Genomic DNA, 22,545 nt, shown 5'->3' on the forward strand with positions numbered 1-22,545 from the left:
TGGGAATACTATAAACATTTTATTTGCTTTCAAAAGGACAGGAAAATAATCTAATCTCACGTATTTATAATTTCTCAATAAAAACCTTTACACCACCCCTCGTGCTTAAGGACCGGCAGAGGCCGCGGAGCGGGCAGGAGCTGCTGGCAGCACCCAGCACCCCCACGGCCACCTTTTCCTCTTTGTCCATCCAAAAATAGTCGGGTTATTTTGCTCAGCACAGAAGAGGGCACAGGGCAGGGAGCGCGGATGGCAGCTGCTCCCCGCGGTGGGGCGGCGCGGAGCGTCCGGAGCAGCAGCGGTGCACAATGGGTCCCTCAGAGCGCACGGATGAGGACTGCTGTGTTCCAGCGGGGACGGCGGCGCCCGGCAGCCCCGCGGCACAGCTTAAGGCACACACAGAGCTGTCAGCTCCCCCGCACGGCTCGGGGAGGCGGCCCTCCTGGTGTTTGGGGGCGGAGCAGTGAGCAGAAGGGGCCGTGCAGCTCTGCAAGGTAGGAAACCTTCCCAAGTGGGGCTCCTCTCCCCTGCCCCCCACCCACAGAACAACCGCAGGCCCCGCATGGAGCCCCTCCTCGGGCAGCCCCGGTGCTGGGGGTCACTGTTCGATGCCTGCGGTCCCAACGAAATGAGCCCGAGGCCAACTGTCCCAAGGGAGCAAAGCGGAGCTGCCAGGAGACGAAGCCGTTCCGCGCCCCCTGCACAGCACAGTCTCACCTGGTTGCACAAAGAGGCATTTTATTGATTCTAGGAAAGAGCTGTGAAGTCCAAGTGCTGCTCAGCGAGGTCCAAGCAGACCCCGGCGCCGCCCCAGCTCACAGCGATCCGGGCACGAACCCACGTCTTAAAGCTGCCCGGAGCTCCACGGACAAATCTGTGCGGCCGAAGGGCGCCGTGGAGCCGTCAGCCCGGGAGCGGGGCGAGGAAACACCGAAAGCATCCGCGAGAGCGCCCGGTGGGCCCTCACTGGGTGACCACCGTCAGCTCCCGCAGGTAGGACTGGGTGAGGCCCCGCAGCTCCTCCAGGGCGTAATCCTCAGGCATGGGCAGGCGGCCCACGTGCGGGGCCAGCAGGCGGAGGGGCACACGGTGCAGCTCCGGGCTGCCGTCAGACAGCGGCTCCGGGCTGTGCTGCAGGCTGAGCACCACGCGCAGCAGGTTGGCGATGCGCTTGGCCATGTCTGGGAAGGGGGGAGAGAGGGGGTGAGAGAGGGGGGTCACATCCACCCAACAGGGGCAGGGAGGGGGGATGTGGCCACGTGTCAGCCCTCCCTCCATTCGCAGGCAAGGTGTGACAGATGGGGTGTGCCCCACACTCTGCAATGGGAACCTGCATGTGAACAGGGGGCTGCAGCACCTCCCTACAAAGACAGGCTGAGGGAGCTGGGCTTGTTGAGCCTGGGGAAGAGAAGGCTGCGGGGTGACCTCAGTGCAGCCTTCCAGGACCTACAGGGAGCCTACAAACAGGAGGGGAGGCAACTCTTTGAGAGGGGAGATAAGAGCAGGACAAGGGGAAATGGTTTGAGGCTGAAGGAGGGCAGATTGAGGTTGGATGTGAGGGGGAAGTTGTTGACAGAGAGAGTGGGGAGGTGCTGGAACAGCTGCCCAGAGAGGCTGTGGATGCCCCGTCCATCTGTGGAGGTGTTGAAGGCCAGGTTGGATGGGGCCCTGGGCAGCCTGGGCTGGTCTGAAATGTGGAGGTTGGTGGCCCTGCGTGTGGTGGGGGGTTGGAGCTTCGTGATCCTTGAGGTCCCTTCCAACCCAAACCATTCTGTGATGCTGTGTGATTCTGTAAGCTCACAGCCTGCTGAGGAATGCACTCCAACAACAACTAAATAAGGATTTTTGAGCCAAGGCACCTGGCTGGGTGGGTAGACCCACACCCTGCTGTGGAGCTTTGCTCCCACCTGCGTTTCTATCAGGACTGTCCCAACCCAATGCCTGCACTCAGCCTTAGGGAACCTCACAGGTTCTCACATGCCCACTTTTGGTGCCTGCCCAGGTCCCTCTGGATGCCATCCCTCCCTTCTACTGTGTGACAGCCCCGCTCAGCTCGGTGCCATCAGCAAACTGCCTGTGCCATTGGTAGCAGTGCTGAAGAGCACTGACTCTAAGATGGACCTCTGGGGGACAGCAGTGGTCCCACTTGGCACACAGAGCTGCTGAGCACCACCCAACCATCCTTCCCCCCCACATCACCCACTGTGCTCCTCCCAGTGCCCCCATACCTGACTGGGCCAGGCGGTCCTTGGCGTTGTGGCACTGGATCTGCTCTATCCTGTTGCACAGCGACGTCACTTTGGTATGCAAACGCTCCAGCTCGTATGTGGAACAATCCAGCTGGAAGCAAAGGAGAGCAGACACAGCTGAGAGCCACCCAGAGCCTCCTGCAGGGATCACCCCAACCTCCCGGCTCCGCTCAGCCACGCCTGTCCCACCAACTGCACCTTACAACCTGGGCTCAGCACCTGAAGCACCAAAGGGGAACCCTGGAAGTGAATGAACAGGACTGACAGGCAGGCTCCTGGCTGAGCACCTCGCTCTGCTCCTCCTCTTTCACTAAGCTCCCACGTGCTGCCAGGACAGAGCACGCCTTGTTTGACATCACCTACCAGCTCTGTACTTTCAGAGGTGCTCACAGCTGTAGGACATAATCCAGTGTCAGCATGGAGCTGTGTAAGGTTATTCTAACAATGCGGTTCTGTCTGAGCTGCAGGAAACCCCACAGGGAAAAAAAAACCCCACTCATCACAGTCTGTTACCTGCTGAATCCTATCCACCATCTCAATGACACGGATGTAGTCCAGGTAGACCAGCCCTGCCAGCTCCCAGTCCTGGATGAGTGCGCTGCGCTCCGGAGGGGAGAGATCTTCCAGGAACCCCTTCAGGTATTTGTAGTTCTCATTAATAATGGCATCTAAGGAGAACAAACGTAAGCAGTTAAGCAAACAGGTTCCTCGTACATGTGCTGCTAAAGGAAACCCCTCTGTGTGACTGTGCCTGCAGTCTCACAGTTCAGCTGTGGCTGGCAGTGCTCCCTTGATTTGTGACACACAGCCTAAGGCCACCCAAAACCCCCAACCTCCCCAGAACCACAAACCCCATGGGGCAGTGCTCACCCCCCAAGGGGCTCTGGCACCCAAAGGTGGGTGTGCAGAAGGCTGAGCACCACTCTTCTCACACCTTTGTGGTGAAGAACCACTGTCCCAGGGACCAAATGAGCTACTTCAGAACAGCCAGCCATCCTGAATTCACCCCCCTGCCAGAATCAGTGCTGCCCCTGCACAGCTCTGACACCACGATCACAGAACCATGGAATGGTTGGGTTGGAAGGGACCTCAAGGATCATGAAGCTCCAACCCCTCTACCAGACACAGGGCCACCAACCTCCACATTTCAGACCAGCCCAGGCTGCCCAGGGCCCCATCCAACCTGGCCTTCAACACCTCCACGGATGGACGGGGCATCCACAGCCTCTCTGGGCAGCTGTTCCAACACCTCCCCACTCTCTCTATCAACAACTTCCCCCTCACATCCAACCTCAATCTGCCCTCCTTCAGCTTCACACCATTTCCCCTTGTCCTGCTCTTATCTCCCCTCTCAAAGAGTTGCCTCCCCTCCTGTTTGTAGGCTCCCTGTAGGTCCTGGAAGGCTGCACTGAGGTCACCCCGCAGCCTTCTCTTCTCCAGGCTCAGCAAGCCCAGCTCCCTCAGCCTGTCTTTGTAGGGGAGGTGCTGCAGCCCTCTGAGCATCTTTGTGGCCCTCCCCTGGACCCTCTCCAACAGCTCCCTGTCTTTCCTGTATTGGGGGCCCCACACGTGGCCGCAGTACTGCAGGTGGGGCTCTATGAGGGCAGAGCAGAGAGGCACAATCCCCTCCCTGTCCCTGCTGCCACCCCTCTGCTGATGAAGCCCAGGATCCCATTTGCTGCAGGAGCACACTGTCCGTGCTGCAGGAGCACACTGCTGGCTCAGTCACTTCTGTTCCCATCATATTCCTGCACACTGTTCAAAACAGAATGGGAAAATGGTTCCGGGCTCACCTGAGGCGAGGTGCCGCACAACCAACTTGTGGCACTCGTTCCAGTGCCCGGCCTTGAACAGGAACAGGGCTTCTTTATGCTTGTCACCCTCCATCCGGGCTCGAACAGCCTTTGCTTCGTGGATCCACTCTGCAGGGACGCAGAGCCGCTGTGTCAGGAAGGTCTCCTTGGCCCACGACTCGGGGGTCTCACACAGAGCGCAGTGCCGGCCCAGCAGCTCACGCACGGCCTTCTCCCGTATGCTGGTGGGAGCAGAGGACAGGATGCTGTTCCATCACACTGTATCACAGCACACTGGGCTGGAGGGATCTCAGAGACCTCAGCCCCATCCCCACCATAGGTGTGTGCCCTCAGCTCAGGGTCCCGCTGCCCACCCACAGCCTCGGGCTCCTCCAGGGATGGGGCCCACAGCTCCAAGCAGCACTGCTGGGGGAAGGGTTTCCCCTCACATCCCACCCAGCCCTCCGTCCTTCAGCTTAAAGCCATATCCCCCCCATCCTGTCACCCCCTGCCCATACACAAAGCCCATCTCCTGCTAACAAGCTGCCCTCATGTGTTGGGAAGAATCACACCATCAGGAGATGGGCCTCAACACGAGCAGCAGTGCACTGCGCCGTGTTATTGGCTACAACAGAGGCAGAGGTGTAATGCATGGCAAGCCCACCTCTTCAGCAGGCTTCAACAGGACACTGAGAAAAACTCTAAGACCAATTGCATTACTTCAGCACAGCCTAAATACTACTGAGGTCATCGCTAATGCTCTGCAACACCTCCAGCACTGCAGCTAAGAATGATTTCAAGGTGACTCACAGCCCTCAAGTCGGATAAAAGCTTTAACTGAAGCTACTGGCTGGAAAAACAATGCTGAAATGTATTAATTGCATCTGTAAACACTAACAGCAACAGACACCCTTTGCAAAAACAACGGTGCTAGTTACAATTTTAAGATAAATTTGGGGTTAGCTCTCTATTTTACAATAGAAGCAAACCCAGTTTCAGCAAGTCCCAAGGTTCCCATCACACACACTTTTACCTGTTCCCTTTGGATCTGACCAGAGACAATATTCTGCACTAATGATGTTTGCAGGCTAAGCTCTGCAGTGCAGCAAGCTTCCTGAGCCACAGAGGATGAGCCCACCTCACCCACTCTGGTTCCTATATTTGTTTCTGCAGAGCAGTTCAGCAGTCATTCTGGTGCTATGCGACACCTAACGAGGCACATGAACTGCTCTGTAACCCTGACACACTGCTCTGCATGCAGCGCAGCACTGCAGCCTGCAGCTCCAGCACAAGCAGAAGCTGTGAGAGTTATGGTCTACAGAGCAGAGACTGGGTGGTTTTTTTTTGCCTTGAGAACTGTGAGATGTTTACTTACTGAGTATCGGGCTCATGCAGCACCACAAACACAGCCCACTCCCACAGGCCTTCACTCTCCAGCTGGGCAGCATAGCTGGCATTCAGCACGCCCTGCCCCTGCCTGCACAGGTGGCTGTAGTTGAGGGCACGGAGCACCTCCCACAGGTGCCAGCTGAGGCGATAGTCTGCAGGGTCAGATGTTATGCTCCTGGGATCCAGCAGCTGGTCCAGATCATAGTGCCTGGAGGGAAACAACACGTGCCATGTTAATAGCTCATGGTGCAGGCATCACAACAGCAGAAATCAGCGCTGTTTGGTTCCTCTCCTTCCCCCACCTCCAGCTATTCCATACATGCAATCTGCATGGTTGGTTTGCTGTCTGCCTTTTTCAAGAAAGGAACAACTGCTGAAGTGCTTTTGCTCCTCCTTTGAGTCTGCATGCAGACTGCCACAGCCCTTGGGTGTCCCCGTGCTCCCTCTGCAGGCTGCTGTGTGCCGTCAGTGAAAGCAAGATTACAGCAGGAAGCACCCAGAAAAGAACAAGAAAATCATGTTTCTAAGCTCGTGTTTATCACCTACAGACAGCAGCACCACACACTGTAATGCCATGCTGGCAAGGCAGATTTTTCACCACTTTAAGTTAGTTCAGTGAATAGGAAAGTTAATTACATACATCTCACCTGGGAGGTCGGTGTCTTACCAAGGCTCTTCTGAACCATGTTTGACCCATTCCCCCACTCACCTGTCGCTGTAGAGCTTTAACAGATGGAAACAGACATCTCTGAGAGGTCTTCCTGCGTTATCATCTTCTTCAATCACACAACCAGAGCCTTCCAGGTAAGGAGGCAGAGGGCAGCAGGCGTATTTCTCAGACTCTGATGTGGTCTAAACAAATGGTTTTATGGATGAGTTTAAAGACAGCACACCTTAGCTGGCACACTACATACAAAGCTCACACTACGTACTGCTGCAGCATTAAACCTCTCATTAGGAAGGCAGACCTAAGGCTGTGCTTGGGCCACCTTTAGAGTCAAGCTACCTTCACAGTTAAATGATCTAACGCCATATTTTCCAGTTGACAGCAACACAGCTTGCATGACACAAGCAGCCACACACAGTCTGCAGGAGCCGGGGATGCAGCAGAGCAGTGGCTTGGCAAGGAGCACTTCAGCAGACAGCTGAGTATTAATCAGCACAGCAGGAAAGCTGACCAGCCACCAGGTTCAAATGGCCTTTGTGCTGGTGGCCACTGCCCACCTCCCTACTTCTGTCTCACTGTAAACATTGGAAGCAGGTGGCAGATCTGCTTGAAATAACTCACTGACACAGCAGGCAGAAGAGGAGGGCCTATGCTTCCCAGGAGCATCACCAGGAGGCTCAACCTCAGTGATTTATTTCCACTCCGCAGAGGGAAAAGGAAGATCCGTATCAACGCAAGCTGCTGCACAAATGTATCACTAACATCGGGGAAGGAATCCGATGCTGTGACAACTGATAGGCTGAATGCAGCCTCAGCAGCAATATGTGGCTGCTCACAACACTCAGCCAGCTCCATGCAGCAGCAGCAGCCCACAGCTCCAGCCAGGACCAGGAAGGCCTCTCTGTCAGTCACAGTGACCTACCTGAAACGCTGCCTCGTACATGGCAAGTGCCTGGGAGATAGAAGCTGTTGGAGGGAGGAGGTACCAGAGGTGGATGGCCATGCAGCGCTTCCAGTCCAGCTGTGAGCACACATTGATGCTGATTCTCTCAGACAGCTGCCATACCTGGAGGATTACACAAGTCACACAGAGGTTGGTACGTACAGGACAAGAGGCAGCACGCAACAGTAAGAAGTCTCATTAGTAAAACAAACAGAAAACTCCAAAGGTCAGTTTGTATTCCTTTCCTGCCATGTATCATGCTGGGGTTGACTATCAAAACTTAAACTGACTGCTGTCAGGAGGCAGAGTCAAATCAAGGAGTCATCTGGAGTACTTTGTTCAGGTCTGGGGCCCCCAACACAAGACAGACAGGGAGCTGTTGGAGAGGGAAAAGAGGAGGGCCACAAAGATGATCAGAGGGCTGCAGCACCTCTCCTAGGAGGAAAGGTTGAGGGAGCTGGGCTTGTTCAGCCTGGGGAAGAGAAGGCTGCGGGGTGACCTCAGTGCAGCCTTCCAGGACCTAAAGGGAGCCTACAAACAGGAGGGGAGGCAACTCTTTGAGAGGGGAGATAAGAGCAGGACAAGGGGAAATGGTTTGAAGTGGAAGGAGGGCAGATTGAGGTTGGATGTGAGGGGGAAGTTCTTTGCTATGAAAGTGGTGAGGTGCTGGAACAGCTGCCCAGAGAGGCTGTGGATGCCCCGTCCATCCGTGGAGGTGTTGAAGGCCAGGTTGGATGGGGCCCTGGGCAGCCTGGGCTGGTATTGAGTGTGGAGTTTGGTGGCCCTGTGTGTGTGGGGGGGGTTGGAGCTTCATGATCCTTGAGGTCCCTTCCAACCCAACCATTCTGTGATTCTATGACTGAAGGACAAAACAATGGCATAACAACATACAGGCTTCCCAGCCAGCAGTGCGAAGATGCGCAGGCGCTCCTCCGGGATGAAGCAGTCTGCCTGCAGCCTGTGCCAGTCCACCAGCTGCATGGTGAGCAGGTCCCGTGTGGGCTGGCTGCCCACCAGCTGAGACAGGAGCAGGGCAAGCCGGTGGTTGCCTGGTAGAAGAGACAGCAGCACGTTAGGAAAAAGCACTGACAGCTGAGCCACAGCTGCTGCCTGTTTGTGAACCACAGAGCCTTTCTGCTCAGCTTACAGCTGCTCAACTATCTAGTTCCTTATGAACTAAACACCTAAGAAAATGGGATGGGTAGATTACAAAGGAATGGGAAGGACAGACTTCCCAAACAAGGTCAAATGAATGGAAAAGTTTAAAGACTTGAGGTGACATAAAGGGTCTGGATGAAATTAGCCATTAAGGTCTGAAAATGAGCTTTTAAAACAAATGTAAGTAGCTTAAAAGAAGCTCAACTCTTTGAAAGTTGGATAAGAGCAGGACAAGGGGAAATGTTTGAAGTTGAAGGAGAGCACATTGAGGTTGGATGTCAGGGGGAAGTTCTTGATAGAGAGAGTGGTGAGGTGCTGGAACAGCTGCCCAGAGAGGCTGTGGATGCCCCGTCCATCCGTGGAGGTGTTGAAGGCCAGGTTGGATGGGGCCCTGGGCAGCCTGGGCTGGCCTGAAATGTGGAGGTAGGTGGCCCAGTGTGTGGTGGGGGGTTGGAGCTTCATGATCCTTGAGGTCCCTTCCAACCTGGGCCATTCTATGATTCTATGCTCAATTAAAAATACTGAAGAGGATACTATTCAGAGGACATACTGTGCAAAAAAAAAAAGTTTCAAATGCAAAACAGCATCACTTCCTAACTCTAGGAGAACTGACAGTAAAGCAGTGTAAATATGACCTCATATGGCCCATTTCTGGAGGTGCCTGAGGCACCTGGGCATGGATGGGGCCCTGGGCAGCCTGGTCTGGAGGGAGCCAGCCCATGATGGGGGGCTTCAAGGGCCCTTCCAACCCAACCGTGCTGTGGACTCTATGATTGTAAGAGCAGCAAGCAGACAAGGCAGACTGTGCCTTAGTCCACCTCTCACATTCAGCACTCAGAGTGACCAGTTACTCACTACTAGCTCTCAGTGCCAAAGTTCTCTTTATATCTCTCCCTCCTACCTCCTCCCTTAGAGAAAAGTGCATGTGAGCATCTTACCTGCCTGCTGTGCCAGCCTGCAAGCCTCACCAATCCTCCTCCCCGTGAGGCAGCTGAACACAGCCTCAACATGATTGTGGTGTTGGGTCAAAGCAACCTCCTCATCAATCCGTGCTGCAGCCGTCTCCGACAGCCAACGAGAGAAAGCCCTCCTGCGCTCCAGGGCCAGGACGTACTCACTGGGCTCCTCCAGGCTGGCCTCCAGCTCCTTCAGGTTCCCCCAGATGGCTTCACATAAAGTCCACGTCAAGCACCAGTGCTTCACAACAGCTGCCAGTATAGAGTTAGCCAGTCAGGAGGGGTAAAAAACCAAGAGAATGTTTAGAAAAGCCTCCTAAGGTTGTCAAAGCATAATCTTACAGGATAACCTACTGCTACACGTCAGTCAGCCACCCAAATGCAATCGACCACCTTTATGCTTGCAGAAAGGACGTGGAGATACAGTCAGTTTCTGTTCCATTTGCACTCAAATGCTCTGATGCAACCCAAAAATAACCTGAGCTGCACAGTTCTCCAGACCCACTGCCACGAGTGTAAACAGAAGTACCCTCTACTCACTCTCCATTACAGCAGGATCCTCAGATGCCGTTCGAACCCAGTCAGCATAGTCATGAATAGCAGCAACCCCTGGATTGGGAGCTAGGAGAGGACACTGTTCGTCCATATGGACAGTGCTGTGCTTCAGCTTTATCTCCAGAGGGATAAGATACAACTGTTTGTCTCTGTTCATCTTCCTCTGTTCCAAGTTCAGTTTTTCCACGTGAACCTTGAAAGGGGATTCGGGGAGTCTGCAGTAAAAAAGAAAAACAGGTAAACAACACTGAGTTCTTTCCCACGTGAATAAACTCCTATTATGGAGCAGCTGCACTGCACAGCTTGTCCTGACTGTAACACGGCTGGAGGTCAACGGCTGGGTATGCAGAACCTGGACACAGCCTGGGATTCAGAATCACACGTGGGCAAATCAATCTCACTGAGCTGGGTGCCTCCAGCACACAAAAGGCATTAGCACACCTTATCACAACCCAGCACGTTTTACAAGAGCACTTCATTCTGCTAACAAATCAAATGTGCTGCAGATCAACTCAAGAAGCATTCTGGAAGTCCTGAATGGTAGAACAACGAGCTGAATTGCAGTGAAGTTTGGGTATGGATTTACACAGCCCAGAAAGTTCTTTACTCAGAGAGTGGTGAGGTGCTGGAACAGCTGCCCAGAGAGGCTGTGGATGCCCCATCCATCCTTGGAGGTGTTGAAGGCCAGGTTGGATGGGGCCCTGGGCAGCCTGGGCTGGTCTGAAATGTGGAGGTTGGTGGCCCTGCCCGTGGCAGAGGAGTTGGAGCTTCATGATCCTTGAGGTCCCTTCCAACACAAGCCATTCTATGATTCTATGATGGCTAAGACAGCCTTCTATCTCACACCTCAGAAAGAACCCTAAGCCAAATTCCAACATGATACTGACATAAATTTAGGACCCTTTCAAACATGAAGAGCACAGCAGAAGCACCCTGAAGGAAAACAATACTCACAGTTTTGGAGCAACAGGAGTGGGCAGGAATCCATACTCCGCAGTCTCACACTGAAGGTCCTCCATCCCACTCGACCCACTCAGCTGATCCCCACAATTGACAAGAGTCCAGTTGGGCCCCCAGCCCACGCGGAAGGCACGTCCCATGAACAGAGCCATGTCCATCAGCAGCTTCCCCTTCTGATAGGTGATGGAGTTCTCCAGAGGGACCAAGCCCTGCTGCCTGCGGACACCCACTGTCCTCATCTGTACCTCGGGGACCGACGGAGGGACGGCAAAGGCTGATGCTAATGGAGTGGATGCTGACCAGCAGGCAGGGGAAGGGGAGCTGCGAGATGCCCTCGGCTCCTGGAGGTCATACAGAGCAGTGCTGGGTGGTTGGAAAATGGCATCAGCAAACTTTGATTGCAGCAGCCCAGCGACTGGAGGGAAGAAAGGGGAAGAACAGTTAACCACACATGCATTCGCCTTTCATCAGGAGGTTCCTGATCTTTTATTACTTATGGCATCCTGGCTTGGATCAGGAATAGTGTGGTGAGCTGGACTGGAAGTCATCCTGCCCTGTACTCAGCACTGGTGAGAGCTCACCTCGAGTGCTGTGTTCAGTTTTGGGCAGTTCAGTACAAAGGACATGGAGGTGCTGGAGCAGGTCCAGAGAAGGGCAACAAGGCTGGGGAAAGGCTTGGAGAATGTGGCCTATGAGAGGAGACTGAAGGAACTGGGGCTGTTTGGTCTGGGAAAAGGAGGCTGAGGGGAGACCTTATTGCTCTCTTCCAACACTGAAAGGTGATTGCAGCAGAGCAGGGTTGGTCTCTTCTCACTGCTGACAGGTGACAGGACGAGGGGAAATGGCCTCAAGATGCACCAGGGGAGGTTTAGGTTGGATATCAGGAAACACTTCTTTACTGAAAGGGTTGTTAAGCACTGGAATGGGCTGCCCAGGGATGTGGTTGACTCACCATCACTGGATGTGTTTAAAAATCCTTCGGATGTGGTGCTCGGGGACATGATTAAGAGGAGGGCTGTTAGAGTAGGATGGTTGGGTTGTGGTTGGACTTGATGATCTTTAAGGTCTTTTCCAACCTGAGCAATTCTATGATTCTATGCTTTCAGAGATATTTCAGCCCTTCATAAACAGCCAGCAAAAATACTCGCCTTGATCTACTATGGCAACGCACAGCTAAAAACAATTGTTTGCAGTATTGAGAGCCATGAAATCCACCATGCACAGAATAAACTAGTCCGAACTAGAACAGGTGGTATTGCACATAGCCTCACCCCAAAAATGGGGATTTTGAAAGTAATTATGACTTTAACTGATACAGTCACAGTTAGACCATGAGAACAGGAATGTCTCAGAGAAAGCAGACGCTGATTAACAGGATTGAAACTGTCCCCACATTTCAGGTCTGAAATTTAATTCAGGAAGCAACTCCATGCTTACAAAATGAGATATGTATTACTCCTATTTGAATCACACTCTGCAGGACACACAAGCCACCACGGAGCAGCAGGGGAGCCTGCAGCATCCCCATGGGAACGTGAGGCAGAGGAAGGGAAAACAGAAGCGTGGAACACAGCAGTGTGTGCTGTGGAGGAGGAAGGCAGGAGCTGCAGCCTGGGGAGATGGCCGTGGAGCAGGAGGGCAGGCCAAAGCCACAGCACACACCTGTTCTGCCACGCACTTAGACAGTAATAGAGCCATAGGATGGCCTGGGTTGCAAAGGCCCACAGTGCTCATCCAGTTCCAACCCCCTGCTATGTGCAGGGTCAACAACCAGCAGCCCAGGCTGCCCAGAGCCACATCCAGGCTGGCCTTGAATGCCTGCAGGGATGGGGCATCCACAGCCTCCTTGGGCAACCTGTTCAGTGCGTCACCACCCTCTGGGGGAAAAACTTCCTCCTCATATCCAACCTAAACCTCCCCTGTCTCACTTTAAAACCATTCCCCCTTGACCTATCACCATCCACCCTCATAAACAGCCGTTCCCCGTCCTGTTTATGCGCCCCCTTCAAGTACTGGAGGATTGCAATGAGGTCTCCCCGCAGCCTTCTCTCTCCAAGCTAAACAAGCCCAGTTCCCTCAACCTTTCTTCATAGGAGAGCTGCTCCAGCCCTCTGACCGTCTTAGTGGCCCTCACAGGGTTATGCATACTCATGTTAGAACTGAACTCTTTCTTCATGCAATGTGTGGTTTGCCACAGTACCTGAGCATTTCTTCTGTCCTTGGGATTTTGAGATAGGGAGCCTTGGAGAACAGATCTCCTGAGAAGTATCCATTTTTGGAGGTTGCTTCCCAGAGTGATGGTCCAGGATTAAATCCAGGTCGTCTTCATCAGCAAGCAAGGAAGCTTTCATAATCTAAAAGGGAAGAAGTCAAATCTGCATGTCAGCAATCATTAGCAGCAGCCAGCTGATCTCATCTGCTCCTTTCCCAATAAAAATCAGTTTCACATACTGCATACAACTAAACACACTCATACCACAGTCCAGGAGAAACAAAAGCAAGCTTTCATAAACTACTAGTTATAATACCACTATACTTGTGAGAATGGGCATGAGGTCCTATGATAACCATGGGTTTTCAGATCTTAGCTCTGGCTACCAATATTTGCCAAGAGAGGCTGTGGATGCCCCGTCCATCCCTGGAGGTGTTCAAAGCAAGGTTGGATGGGGCCCTGGGCAGCCTGGGCTGGTCAGAAATGTGGAGGTTGGTGGCCCTGTGTGTGGTGGGGGGGTTGGATCTTCATGATCCTTGAGGTCCCTTCCAACCCAGGCCCAAAACTGGTTCTGAAGCAGTCCAGGTTAGGTACGAGTTCACCAATTCAGGACTCTGAAATCTACCTTATCATTTAAAAGATGCTTTGGTGCTTCTGCATTAAGCTTTCTGGACCTCTGAAGATCCTCCACACACACAGAAGCACACAGACAGGAGAGGCACACCAAGCATCACCGACAGGTACTGCCAAAGCATCTCTGTCAGAGAGAAAAGCACAAGACCTCACCTGTAAGACATGGGGGTTAATGCCCAGCGTCGATGCAATGTGAGCAGAAGCAGGCACTGCCTCCGGCTCTTCTGCCATGCTGTCCTCCACAGCAGGCTCCTGGGGAGGCTCCTGGGTGACGTCTGCCATGTCACTGTCCAGCTCCACGACCCTGCCCAGCTGCTCCACCTCGGGGCTCTGCAGATACAGGCAGAGGTCGCATCAGACAACAACAGATTCCAAGGGCTCGCTAAGAAAATGTTCTTAATGTCTTCAACAATCACCTGCACACGAAGCGGAGCACTGCCTTGCTCGTGTCAAGACTCCAATTTAAGTTTAGGGAGGAATATATAACCTGTTCCCATTTTCTTCAGTGTTGCAACGTAACAATGCAAGTTAAAGTGAAGGAGAAGTCACAGCTTAGTTGTGTCCTCCTGCAGTTTACCACTTTCTGCCATTCAGTGCTATTCTTCAGCTTTCCATTTCCAGGTGACCGGAAAAAAAAGCAGGGTTTGTGCATCCCCTTCTCCCCCACAGTGCTATCAGACAAAGGCCAGAGTTGAACCTGGGACATTTCAGATGGCAGCAGCCAGCTCAGGAACAGGGATTGTGCAGCACTGGCTGGTGCTGCCCATGGTAGGCGACGAGCAACACTGTAATACCTGCTTTGTCTCCCCAGCTGTGATACAGTGTAATATGAGGCCATGTTCTACAAACAGACACAATAACCTTCATGATCACACAATACTGGCTCACAAAGTATGTGTGCACATGTAATTTCTTTATTATTATTGTAAACCAGGACATCTGTCACTGGATTGGAAAGTTGCACTGTCAATCTGTAGCTAAATTTCTCACGTCTGCTCCAGGCCAAGGCAGGAAGAACTCAGTGTATGGTTTTTCTGAAGGCACTCACATGGTATCATCTCTGTGATGATCCTGAAGTGAGCTCTACAACCTCCAGTTGCTTACAACAACTCAGCTTCACCTTCCAGGCAGGGCCAAGGAACGTTCAGCCAGTCCCAACGATAAGCAGACAGCGGAACGGTGCTCCAGCAGTGCCATCACCTCCAGTCCAAAGCCCACCTGTGCACTGAGCTGCCCCACACCCAACACAGAATGTGACAGCACTGCAAGCTGCTCAGCTGCCTTGCAGCCTCACCCCCAAAATAGTTTGATAGGACAAAAGCCTTGGAGAAGGGCATCCATTGCTGGTATAGTGCAGCTAACGGGTCAGCCTGAAAGCAGCACCCGGCCAACAGCAATCAGTGTGTGCCTAATTAACTGAGCATCTTCCAGGTTGCAGCCCTCTAATGCTCCTGATGTGCTCTAACCCAGGCTCCAGCGTCCTGCTTTTGCTCCAGTCCATCCCAAGTCCTTAGGGGTGCCCTGGGAAAGATGCATCTTTACAGCTGACCTGCTTTCCAAATGCAGTGATGTACACCACACTGCTGGGAACAACGCAGGTATATGAGCAAGGAAGCCATGGCACATATCCCACTGGCAATCACACCAAGGAATTTACAAATATACTCAATTGGGCTGCTACTGAGCTCATTGAAGTCAGCCAAGAAATGCCACGAAGGTCATCAGATGAGGCAAAAATGAGACTTTAAGGACAGCACTTAGTGGCAGATGGAAGCAGAAGGGAGCAATGCTTGCAGTATGCAGAACAGATTCGAACTCCAAACATTTATAAACAAGAGTTTTGCTACTCCCTTCACTGTGCTTTAATGCAGAAAGGTCACAGTGCAACTATCTCCTGTGGACCTCACAATAATAAGAAAATCATTAATATTCGAGGTAGTGAGAGAAGAAAAACCCAAATCCAGTTCCTGAAAGCTTCCCAAACAGCAGAGAAAGTCATTTTCAGATGCTCAAGGCAGTGAGCCTGGCAAGTTTTCAAGCCACACTGGGCTGTTTCTCAGAAGCCTGGAAAATGAATCTCGGAGTGGGTCCAGAGGAGGGCCACTAAGATGGTCAGAGGGCTGGAGCAGCTCTCCTATGAAGAAAGGCTGAGGGAACTGGGCTTGTTTAGCTTGGAGAAGAGAAGGCTGCAAGGAGACCTTATTGTGGCCTTCCAGTACTTGAAGGGAGCGTATAAACAGGAGGGGAAACGGCTGTTTACGAGGGTGTATAGTGATAGGAAAAGGGGGAATGGTTTTAAACTGAGGCAGAGAGGTTTAGGTTGGATATGAGGAGGAAGTTTTTCCCCCAGAGGGTGGTGACGCACTGAACAGGTTGCCCAAGGAGGCTGTGGATGCCCCATCCCTGCAGGCATTCCAGGCCAGGCTGGATGTGGCTCTGGGCAGCCTGGGCTGCTGGTTGGCGACCCTGCACATAGCAGGGGGTTGGAACTGGATGAGCATTGTGATCCTTTCCAACCCAGGCCGTTCTATCATTCTATGATCCCACAATGCAGCAGAGCTGACTGTACTGAAAAGCATTTGTGTCACCTGCTGCCACGTGTCCAGGCCCCTACAACCTAAGGTAGCAGTGCTGCAAAGGCTCACATGCTTCTACAGAAGTTGAGACTAAACCACAGACTGCATAAGATAAAAAAAAAAAGCATTCCTGGTTGATTTAATGAGAATTCCTACCACGAAAGTAATGAAATTATTCTTTGTGCAAGCAGTGACAAAGCACAACTTGCTATTTCTCATGATGCAGTGAGCAGACACTCATCGTCAAGCTACCCAAAGCCACTGGCCAATGAAGACACCAGCTGCAGGTGCTGCTACAGAAGATGAGTGTTCAACCTATTTGATGTTACTGCCTCTGAAGCTGCTCTCGTGTTTTGACTTCAGAGACACAGGAATAGAACTCCTCTGCTTCCCCATGATATAAGGTGTCAGGAGCAACAGCACACGCACCTTGGCACAGGATCTGTGCCTCAGTGAGCTGCAAGCGTAGAGATCTGCTTTCACTGCAGTCAGTCACAGATTACTGAAGGGGAAAACAAAGCCAGCTTTGGCAGAGCCTTCCAGCAAGTCCTGTCCAGCTGCTGGACACCCTGCTGCTCATCCCTGACTGCTGAAGGGTGCTTTCTCCCCCACAACTAGCTCTGGAGAAGTCTCCTGCTCTCTGCACTTCTATGCTGTTTTATGAGAAGGTTCTCCAAAAAGAACCACAGCTCATTCACAAACACTTGCCCTTAGCACCTGGCATTAAGTGCACATCCCATCCCATCAATGCCATAATGCGTTCCGAACGGGATCTGTTTAACCATAGGTGGAAAAAAAACCAGACTAATTTAGCTTACCACATTTGGAAAATGCAAGTGGATCAGGTGCAATGAGACTGTGTGAAGGCAGGTAATGTTAGATCATAAGAGCTGACCAGTAAAGGGACAGAGTGCTGCCTTCCCTATGCACAGCACACAGGCATACACTGAAGGTGTATTACAAAGCTTCTGAAGCCATTAAATCCAACTTCAGGATACTTAAAAATACAGCCTCAAAAAGTAGCTTTTAATAAAAATAGAGCACATTCTTTGAATATAAAGCATACAGTCTCACTTACTAAATGACGGTCAAATGAAAGCAGTGCACAAGATCATTCTCAAGGCAGGCAGCACAAGGCATTATAATTATATAGAATGTAATCAATATTTACAAGAACAAGCTTTTCTTCCATAGGTGGCAAATACCCCACGTTCAGTCTAGACCAGAATCATGAAACAAGGGTTGAATGCCTTCCCAGCCCCCTACATTCTCAGTATGAAGTGCCAAGTATCTTAATGAAAAAGACCATGCAAACACTCATTGAGAGGTCAGAAGAGCTACTGAGTTTATGAAAGTTTGTATACTGTTTGGCTCTTCGGTTTCCAGGCTACTTCTCACTTGAACAACCCCTCCCCAGGCACCAGATAATTCTTCACATTTCATTTTTTCAATTCCCTTTTTGTCACTGTCCTCCTTCTACCTGAGCTGGAGGCGTTGGCTTGCCATTTAAGGCCATTTGCTGAGGTGGCTGATGCCCTGGAGGTGGCACTGGTGTGGTTTTTAACTTCTTTGCTTCTGCTTTTAAAGGATGCTCTTCCTCTTCCTCATCTGAATCTTGTAAGCCATACTTGGAGAAGTGTGCCACCTGTGCAATGAGAAGGACAAACACGTCAAAGGGGTGGCCAGCATGGACAGGAAAGGGATTGTGTCTCTCTGCTCTGCCCTTGTCAGGTCCCATCTGCAGTACTGTGGCCAGGTCTGAGGCACCCAATACAGAAAAGACAGGGAACTGTTGGAGAGGGAAAAGAGGAGGGCCACAAAGATGCTCACAGGGCTGCAGCACCTCCCCTACAAAGACAGGCTGAGGGAGCTGGGCTTGTTGAGCCTGGAGAAGGCTGTGGGGTGACCTCAGTGCAGCCTTCCAGGACCTACAGGGAGCCTACAAACAGGAGGGGAGGCAACTCTTTGAGAGGGGAGATGAGAGCAGGACAAGGGGAAATGGTTTGAAGCTGAAGGAGGGCAGATTGAGGTTGGATGTGAGGGGGAAGTTGTTGACAGAGAGAGTGGGGAGGTGCTGGAACAGCTGCCCAGAGAGGCTGTGGATGCCCCGTCCATCCGTGGAGGTGTTGAAGGCCAGGTTGGATGGGGCCCTGGGCAGCCTGGGCTGGTCTGAAATGTGGAGGTTGGTGGCCCTGCGTGTGGCGGGGGGTTGGAGCTTCGTGATCCTTGAGGTCCCTTCCAGCCCGGGCCATTCTGTGATTGGGTGTGTGAAACTTTGGGACATGGTGCTGGGCACCCTGCTCCAAGTGGTTCTGAAGAGCTCTGAGACTCCTCAACCTCTCTGAGTACCACTGCCAGCACTCAGTCATCCACTAAGTAAAGAAGCTCTTCCACTGAATGCCTTCAGCCACTCAGAGAAGTTTGGGCCAGTTCACTTAAGGCAGTTTATGCTGCAGGAAAGGACTTGAGAGTTTAGCACTGTTTGAATTCAGCTCTTGGAAGATTCCAACTCCAGAATACTTCTGATACTCAAGTTAGCCCACAGTGAGAACAGAACCATTACCTTGAACACCCAAGATCCAGTCTCAGGGCGGTACTCCTTGAAGCGAGCGCCCTGCTTCCGAGACACAGACTCCAGCCTGCCTTCATAATTCATCTCTGCCAGTCGTTCTGGGCTTTTTATCAAGCCACGAGATGTTTTATCCGTAGGCCAAACTCCATCTAATGTAACTTCAGCTCGTCTGTTAGAGACAACAAGGTTTCACACAGGGCTATCAGAGTACACACAGGAGATGAACATTGGGCCCCTTGGTTAACTTGCTGAACCTCAGAAGAGGTTTATAAGCAAATGTCTGGTTAAGAACCTTGCAGATACCCAGCAACTGCATAGTGCTGCAGCCTGAACACCCACTGTAGATTTACATTTCCCAGTAGCTCCCTGCAAACACTGCCAACACAACAGAAACATCCTTACAGACTGCTGCCCCACACTGTGTGCACAGCGTTACCTATTGAGGCCTTCACCAATAGGTGGTTTTCTTTCATCGTCTGGGTAGACAATAACTTCTTTCCTACGGATATGTACAATGTCATCCAGATTTAGGTTAGTTAGATTCACTTCTCCTTCAAAGAAAATCGATCCATAACCTGGAAGGCAAAACAAGGATAGCCAAGCATCACAGTTTGCCCTTGAATACTATCTCCTGACAGATAGCTTTAGTCCCTGTTCCTCTTTTCCCACCTAGCTTTGTCACACCGCAGAACAGAGCACAGGTGACTCCCACCTCCCAGTATGAAAATACTGAAGATGTCATCAACTTCACTGCCAACTCTTTGGCAATATCAATACAAAAAGCTTTCTGTGCCAATCACACCCTCAGTTTTATGGCACATTTGGACCAAGCGTTTAAAAGTAGTACATGCTGTATTCTTTTCAATTATTATTTTTAAATAGAAGCAGTAAAGAATACAGCTCAGGCTGAAGGCTCTACATTAGAGTCCAGTCAGCTCCAGTGCAGGCATTAATTAAGAATGAAACAACCATCAGGCTGCATTCTGTTAGAGGGGAACTTGCAGGAGCAATCTCTCTGCACAAGGACAGCAGGCATCCTAAAAGCTACAGTTGTTTTGTTTTCCCACTCCAGTTTTCATGTCATCCACCAGCTGAGCACTGTCAATCTGAAAGATCTCTCATTTCAGTGCAAGCTGTTCACAACGTAGGCGTGCTGCTTATCATTAAACTGAGGTATGGAACTCAGATTGAAATCCCACAGCTTAAAAAAAAAATCACTATTTCTAATGTAAATAATGAGAAATGCTTTACGTGCTCACCTTTACGGCCTATGGTGAAGTCAGTCACAATACATTCATTTCTGTCATTGGTAAACCTGGCCAGCTCCTCCATAGATGGGATGGTGTAATAGCCAGCTCTGGTTAGAACAATTCCTACAACAGGAAGAACAAAGAACTGTGCTGATGGTAGAACTGTCAGCTTTAACACTGCTGGTGACTCAGCAGTCCAGGCTTGTAGGAGAAATGGAATGATGGTTCTAAACAGAGAATCAGTGCAACACAAGCAGAGAAATGCCTCAGCTCCACACCCTGCAGAGCCATGGCAGGCTCCTGAGCCTTACAGCCCATCTTCAGCAGAGATCAGCAGCAGATATACAGGCAAAAACAGAAAACACATATACATACGGCGACACTTGACAGACATTCCTCCAGCACCTAATTTGGGAGCTCCTAATTTGGCACCTGCCGACCAAGATGCAGCGCTTTTCATTTAGCACTTTCTGATGCTCTTTTCAGCTATTAATTTGTCTAACGACTTTTAAAACCTACCAGCCATCTGTAAGCATTCTGCATTCACAATTTCTTGCTGCTGAGGCTTCTGAAAACGTTTACTGTGAACACAGCACCTCTTGGTTTTATAAGATGCCACGTATAATATGAATGGGTGAACAAATCTTTTCCTCCTTCAGCTTCTCCAGACCCACACAAGTTTAACAAGCTAAGACAATCCTCCACCTCTCCACCTGTGAAGCTGGAAAGCCTCAGTTAAGTGGAAGTGACCCGAGGCCCCTCAGCCTCCCCTACATCTTCCAGTTTTACTCCAGAAGTGAAAGCACTGAACAGATGCAGTACAGATCCATTGAGAGGCACAACCACGTGGCCCACTCCTTTCCTGAAAAGTTCTAAAATGCTCTTTGCAGACTGGTATGAGCCGTGAGTCTAAACAGATTTAGAACTCCAAGTCTTTTGCCAGGACCGCAGACAACTGTTTGCTATGGCAGAATTATAGACTGGGGCATCTTTCTTCTCCCTTCCACACACCTCACTACACCACTAACACAACAGTGGGTGATGAAATGCAACTGCTCAGTAACTCATTAAAAAAAATAATCACGCATGAGATGTGAGAGTGAAAAGTGTGATTTGTACCCTGAAGAAGACAGGAGGGAATGAAACAAAAAGCTGAGGATCCAAAACAGCACAAGAAGCACACGTGAAACGTTACCAAGATTTATCTATAGAGGACAACCCCTGCCCCACCCCCAGTCCAACCTGCAGGATGGACGTGGTGCACTGTCTCAGTCTCTTCTTCACGTTCATCCTGAAGGGAATCGTCGTGGAATGAGGCATCCTCACTGCTGCCCTCCAGGCCGTTCCGCAGGGCTGCCCGCGGATTGAGGGCCACGATGGTGTCATCCACACTGTTCTGGTGTTTGTGCACAGTGTTCTCAGGGCTCTGTGGGATGGGCTTGGCGATGGGGTTGGTGTAAAACCTCGTCACTTCGTGGTGATCCTCGTCCTCCTCACGCTCACCATCTTGTCTGTGGTTTTCTTCAGGAGGTACCGACAAAAAGAACCTAAAGCAATGAAGAACAAAAGAATTGCATCATTTAGTACTAATAGGCTCATGTCAGCATTACAATTCAGTGGCTTTTTGTACAAAAAGCAAACACTACTACTTGACTAACCGCAGAGGCAGCAGGTAAAGGGAAAGCATTTTTCATTCCCCTTTACTCTGCCCTTGTTCAGAACTCTGGCATCCTGCATCCCATCTGGGCCTCACAATGCAAGAAAGATACTGACATACTCAATGCTGGCACAGCACAACGCCCTCAGGGTGCCCCTTGGGGGGGCTGAGGGAAACGGGTTGCTCAGCCTGTAGAAGAGGGCTGAAGGGAAATGTAAGAGCAGCTTTCCAACACCAAAAGCCAAGAGTCAGGGTCTGCACAGACATGCATGGCAGGAAGATGAGAAACAATGGTCAAATAAAAACAAGGAAATCAATGAGGACAACTAAGTGTTGGAACAGAGGTTGTGGAAGGTCCATCCATGGGGATCCATACTGGACAGAGTCTTCAACAACCCGGTCTGAATTCAGTGTTGACTCTGCTCAACAGATACACCTCCCAAGGTCATGTGCAACCTGAAAGATTCAGTGATCCTAAGGAATCACACTCTTTTTTGCCCTGAATACCCTGTTTTAGAAGCATGGAACAATTAAGTCTTGCAGATACCATGATCAGATCGAACATGAAGGCACTTTGTTAAAGACATTTTAAAACAACAGCTTCAGAGCTGTCTGTTGTATGTGGCTGCTGGCAACCCAGATAACAAATGCTCCTGTCCTAAGAACCACCTAGGTTAGCACTAAGGTGGTTAGAAACAAGTTTCTCCACTCTTGTAATCAGCTTTTACTTTGAGTAGCTTTCAATAAAATCAAAACGTTGAGCTACTCAGGACTTTTCTCTCCCCTCAGGCTCAGGTTCAGTGTTTCCCTCAAGAAATGCCATAATTTGTCTCTACAGGAGGTGAGGGGAGACATACTCAGAGAAGTCAGCCCTCTGAACTCCCAGTTTGGGTGCAGTGAGCTGGTAACAAGCACACAGGTAGAACAAATGGAGAGCCTGAGGGCAGGTCACTCACCCAAAAGGTCAACCTGCTT

General features: G+C 51.2%; 1 protein-coding gene across 6 annotated transcripts in view; it reads right to left on the reverse strand.

Annotated features, from left to right (window-relative positions):
- NUP98 (nucleoporin 98) overlaps positions 1-22,545 on the reverse strand; it is a 38,407-nt gene continuing 15,862 nt past the window's right edge. For all 6 annotated transcript variants that reach the window (XM_015280954.4, XM_040660047.2, XM_040660063.2 and 3 more), the window contains 18 exons: positions 21,156-21,460; positions 19,923-20,036; positions 19,100-19,238; positions 18,655-18,832; positions 17,572-17,736; positions 13,669-13,845; positions 12,871-13,024; positions 10,665-11,085; positions 9,696-9,925; positions 9,138-9,407; positions 7,933-8,090; positions 7,021-7,164; positions 6,141-6,283; positions 5,418-5,639; positions 4,043-4,284; positions 2,763-2,917; positions 2,229-2,340; positions 1-1,181 (listed from right to left, as the gene is read on the reverse strand). In XM_015280954.4, coding sequence (XP_015136440.3) covers positions 964-1,181; positions 2,229-2,340; positions 2,763-2,917; positions 4,043-4,284; positions 5,418-5,639; positions 6,141-6,283; positions 7,021-7,164; positions 7,933-8,090; positions 9,138-9,407; positions 9,696-9,925; positions 10,665-11,085; positions 12,871-13,024; positions 13,669-13,845; positions 17,572-17,736; positions 18,655-18,832; positions 19,100-19,238; positions 19,923-20,036; positions 21,156-21,460 — 3,547 coding nt within the window. In that variant the 3' untranslated portion in view covers positions 1-963. The remainder of the gene's footprint in view (positions 1,182-2,228; positions 2,341-2,762; positions 2,918-4,042; positions 4,285-5,417; positions 5,640-6,140; positions 6,284-7,020; positions 7,165-7,932; positions 8,091-9,137; positions 9,408-9,695; positions 9,926-10,664; positions 11,086-12,870; positions 13,025-13,668; positions 13,846-17,571; positions 17,737-18,654; positions 18,833-19,099; positions 19,239-19,922; positions 20,037-21,155; positions 21,461-22,545) is intronic.

Source organism: Gallus gallus, chromosome 1, assembly GCF_016699485.2.
Source record: "Gallus gallus isolate bGalGal1 chromosome 1, bGalGal1.mat.broiler.GRCg7b, whole genome shotgun sequence".
Taxonomy (NCBI): domain Eukaryota; kingdom Metazoa; phylum Chordata; class Aves; order Galliformes; family Phasianidae; genus Gallus; species Gallus gallus.